Raw genomic sequence first — 5001 nt, 5'->3', positions numbered from 1 at the left:
TTTTTCGGTACTAGTAATATGTCTGAAATTTTCTAAACAAACATTTTTTATGGGACGGAGGGAGTACATGGTTACACTAGTGTTATACACATTAAGATTAAATGTGCATGAAGTGGAACCATTTGGTGGTGTTATGCACTTCTCAGCACGATCTTTTATCGGTGCAAGCGTAGCTTTAGATGGGCCGGCCTAGCAGATATAGAAGTTAAAAATACACTTTTTATGGGACAAAATCAAAACTCTAGAAGTACACTTATTGTGTAACGCAAGAGTACTTGTTTACTACAAATAGAGTTATAGATTTTTAAAATTGTAGTATAAGCAGTGGTTTTAGCCATTTGGTTGTAATGCTAACATTTTTTGGGATTAACAAAAGAACCTTGGAAAAATGAGTTGTGTAATAAGAAATCAAATAAATTATGGATGCATGTGTCTTCACAAGGATGAGTATGTGTGCATATATATGAGTATGTACATCGGTACTATCTATTTCGAAAAAGGGAACAAAACAAATTAAGGGTAACTTAATTCATGTAATTATTTTTCTGTGTTTGCGTTGATGAATGCCAACTTCTTAGTAATTTTAAGATTAATTTTTCAAGAAATCAAGTATAGTAGCTAAAAGGAACCAGTAAATATTATGTCACCATATTTGCACACAGAGATAGATTTGGATGATAGAGGGGAAGTATATTTAATTTGTATATGCCTGAATAATTGCGGTGAAAATTGTCAGCCACATTTATGCACAACGAAAGATTTAACCGTGCCTAAAAGTATATTAGGCAATCAGCTTGCCTCTTGGAGAAGGTATTCTGATTGACAAAGCCTCACTGCAAATAGTTATCCATCGTCTTTAGTCTTTATCAAGCAGCTCATAAAAGTAGTCACAATCCGTCACTAGACATTGTCCCGGGTTCTTTATTTGCAAAAAGGGAAACAAAAAGATGGCAGTGGTTCTGTGGATGGTTAAGTGAATAAATATTTTTGTTTATAAATTTTGTACTGCTCCAAATTAAAGGCATGATCCTGGTTATTATGTGGTGAAATTTTGCCTAGGTTATTTTTCCCCTTCCTCACCTTTCCCCTTTGTTGCCTCCTCCGTTTGCCGTGCTTCTTTTATATCCGTATAGCTCCTTACTGATCGTTGTTTGTTCTGCTATGTCCATCCCTCCATTCCAAATTATAGATTTTTTTGACTTTTCTAAATATATAGTTTTTTCAATGTATCTAAACATACCGTATAACTAGGTCGGAATGGTGAGAGTATGCTTTATAACTTTTTATTGATCTTCTTCTATTAATGAAAAACTTCAACCAATTGAGATGAAAGCTCACAACAAAATTGAGGTGCATAATAAACTTTCAAGAAACACAACAGATTCCTTATTGCTTTTTTGTATGTGCAATATCGCAACTATTGTTCTTTTTTGTCAGATCACTATGAGATATGAAGCCAAAAGATGATCAATTTGCAGCGATGAAGTCTCTCTCTCAAGAGAAGAGTGCGCACAGAAGGAAAAGAAATTTCTTTTGGCTTTCACTTTGTGCCCGCTGACTTTAGCATGGTCATGGTTTAATGGAAATGATAGAATCTCTCATATCCCCGCTATTAGCATCGCGTCAAATCGGTACTTTTCATGTATGAAATCGTTAACGAATCATACGTCTGATACGATCTCCTTGTAAGTTGACTACACTAATCACTTCTTAATCTACTCCATGTGCAGTTTGATTCTCCATGGCAATTATGCTACTAGGACTAGTTCTCATAATTGTCGTTCGTTTCGGGCTAAGATCGCAGACACCACTTGAAAGTCAGTGAACAGAACGGCATCGTCGGTATGGATCTCCCCCCGCCCTCCTGGGGTCCTGGAACTGGTAGCCTGTGAACATGTACTGTTCTCGGTGTTCTTTCCAAAGCATCTGAGCTTCTGCTGCCGTCGGCCAGTGTCAACATGGTGTCGACATCTAGCTCCGGGGACGGCCGTACGCCATTACTCTGCCTCGTGCTCCGTCGATCTCCTTCACCTACGGGAACAGAACGTACTGGGAGCCCCTGACAGAGAGAAGCGAACAGATTGATCCGTGCCAGCAGCATTGCACAGGTGCCCTAATACCTGTACCATTAGCTAGCTAGTGACCCTTGCAAATAAGCTGATGCCACAACGTGGTACCACCTGATCTGGATTTGGTTTGATTATATAGTACAGCAAAAAACTAATCATACTTGGCATTTGCTACGGTGTCATTAGGCTAGCTACTTGATTAGCTAGTAATGGCGACAGCGGTATCCATGTGAGCATCACAGAGCTGTCAAGCTTTCTTGCTACTTGCATCGTACTGTACTTACTCAGTACTCACGAGATTATTGATGATGATCAGTCTGCTAGTATAAGTGTGGCTGGATGGTTTAAGCGTGCATGGGCATGGCTGGCCCATGCACACGTTGGAGAATGGAAACATCTATCGTAACTACAACCGTGTACGTAGCAGTACATGACAGAGACTAAATAGTGCAATAATGATACTGATCAAATGTGTTAAACCCAGCAATTAATTGCACGACTCTAATTTTCGCTCGATCTCATCACAAGACTCTTCTTCTCCGAGCAGCAATCTGAAGAATAGTTTCTGACAGAGAATCATGCATGCTCAGGCATACTCAATCTCAGTGGTTAAATAGTAAATACTGAACTCGTGTAGTGTCTTGTCCTCGTAAATAACATGTTTGATTATGTGGCGTGACAAGATCGATCGATCGATCCCAAACAATGGCAGTGCATCGGCCACTTCTCTCCCCCACTTTCTGTCCCCATTTCTACAGGGTGTGCTTACATGCTGCTCGATCAGTACACTGACAGCATACACCAGCATCTATGGTAGCATAGCGAGCTGGAAGAATTTCTTTTTTTTTATGAAACATATTACACGGACCAATGGATCGTCTGTCGATGATCGGATCAAGCTAATAATGGCCGGTGTCTAATCGATTAAGCGATCTGGTGATAACTAGTATAGGAGATGTTGCTGATGAGTGATCGATCCATAAGCCTGCGCGCGGCTGCTGGCTAGTTGAGGAAGCCGGAAGGTGGAGTAGCTAGGCAGGTGCAGCTGGCCTGCGTCGGTGGGTGGTGCGTACGTTCGCTCGCGCCTCGTCATGCCGCGGCCACCGTGCCGCCGGCGCCGGGCTTGCCGGAGCCGGCGCGGCGGCCGGTGACCGGCGCCGCCCCCGCCGCCGCGTCCTTGTTATTGACGGGCTTCACCGCGCACTTGTCCTTCCACTCCTCCTGCGTGATGTGCCGCTCCCGGCACTCGAGGCTGCAGAACGCCGCCTCGCCCCTGCAGCACGAGAGAGGGAGAAACAAAAGGCACGGGATTTTTAGGACATGGACACACATCAAGGAATCAAGACTAAGAATCACGACGAGAAGAACCGTACGTACTTGTACATGAAGGTGTCGCGGCCGGGGCCGAGGCGGCGGCGGCAGAGCCCGCAGGCGCGCAGGAAGGCGGCGGTCTCGACGACCGAGTAGTCGGCGGAGTTCCGGCGCAGGCCCGCCCGCGCCGGCGCCGCGCGCGCGCGGTACGCCGCCAGCCAGTCCTCCTGCGCCGCGGCGCCGCCGACGCCGGAGCCGAACGCGGACAGCCAGTCCTGGCCTCCGCTGTTGTCGGGCAGCTGGGCCTCCTCGTCCTCCGCCACCGCCGTCAGCGCCTCCGGCGGCGCGAACTCCGTCATGCTCGTGGTCCGCCGCATCGGGTTCTTGCAGTCCCTCTCCCTCTTTCCCACCATCATCTCCCTCTCCCTCTCCTCTGTCTCTGCCCTCCGAGAAATAAACGCAACGCCCGCCCTTCAAACCAGGACAGCTACTGGCAAGCGAGATATTCTGAAGCTTCGAAGAGCACACGAGGAGGCGCTGGCCATGGAAGTGGAGGCACAAGCTCTTCGCTCCCTCGCGGCCGGTGCGCGTGTGGAGGAGAGGAGACGGCGAGGCTGGGTGGAGGGATCTCTGCCCTGTGGCGGGTGTGCGTGTGGGAGGCGGGAGGGGAGCAGAGGGGGGCGGGGGATAAAAGAAGGGGCGCGGCGATCCGGGCCGTCGGATGCGGCGCGGCCGCCCGTCGGATCCACGTCAGCGCTGCCCCGCGTCCCCGGGCCCTGGGGCCCGTGGGCGCCCGTGTCATCTTGCCCCGTGGGGGGCTCGATCATTGCGGCCTTGTTCTTTTCCTGGCGGGCGGTCGGGGAGCTGTCGCCGCCGGTGGATTTATTTCCTGTCAGCCTCGCCGGGTTTTTATTACGAACTGTCAGGCTCGCTCGTTGATTTTGGGGGGCTGGTGCCGCATTAACTTTGTGGTCATTGCGTGATTGGGAGGTCTCAGGAAATGGAGAGAAGGAATTGGGCCGTGTAACCAACCAACAGGTTGATGCTTGATGGGCGGGTTCTCTGTGGCGCATGTGCTGCGGGGATGCATGTGTATGTTTCGTTTCACTTCTTTTGTGCATGGATTTTTCTTCAGAGCTAAGCTTGCATGGGCGTTTTGTCGCGGTGAGGATTAGGGGTTTCTTGTCTTTTTATGTTCTTCGTGTGCATGATTAAGGTGGGATACATGTCCTATTGCCATGACCATGAAGGTTCAGCACTGTGATTAATTAGTTTGTTTTCCATGAGATACTTATTATGTCCTACAGAATTTGGCTGATTCGAACACAACTACATCCGTTCTAAGTTATTTGTTGTTTTATCATTACTTAAATATAACTTATATCTAGATGCATGGTAAAAAACTATTTATCTAGAAAAAGTAAAACGATATATAATTTAGTATTATATAGCTTGCAAAAAATAATATGGATATTTATACTGTAAATGAAACATTGCGAATGATCCAGAATTAATGTTCTGACTACTAAAGACAAAGTTTATGTTTGCTTAGATTCTTATCCTTGTATGATGTATTCATGACGTGTATCATGGGATCTCTTAGCGAGAGTAGCTAGCATGA

General features: G+C 46.7%; 1 protein-coding gene across 1 annotated transcript; it reads right to left on the bottom strand.

Annotated features, from left to right (window-relative positions):
- Positions 1-2695: 2695 nt before the first annotated feature.
- Positions 2696-4051, bottom strand: LOC112883520. Its single transcript, XM_025948821.1, has 2 exons — positions 3447-4051; positions 2696-3342 (listed from the first exon to the last, which is right to left on the bottom strand). Exons 1-2 carry the CDS (start codon positions 3794-3796, stop codon positions 3159-3161), a joined length of 534 nt encoding a protein of 177 aa, XP_025804606.1. The 5' UTR covers positions 3797-4051; the 3' UTR covers positions 2696-3158.
- Between the last annotated feature and the right edge of the window lie 950 nt (positions 4052-5001).

This window comes from Panicum hallii, chromosome 2, assembly GCF_002211085.1.
Source record: "Panicum hallii strain FIL2 chromosome 2, PHallii_v3.1, whole genome shotgun sequence".
Lineage (NCBI taxonomy): Eukaryota > Viridiplantae > Streptophyta > Magnoliopsida > Poales > Poaceae > Panicum > Panicum hallii.
Note: the sequence above shows the minus strand (reverse complement) of the source record. Positions and strands in the feature narration are given on the sequence as shown.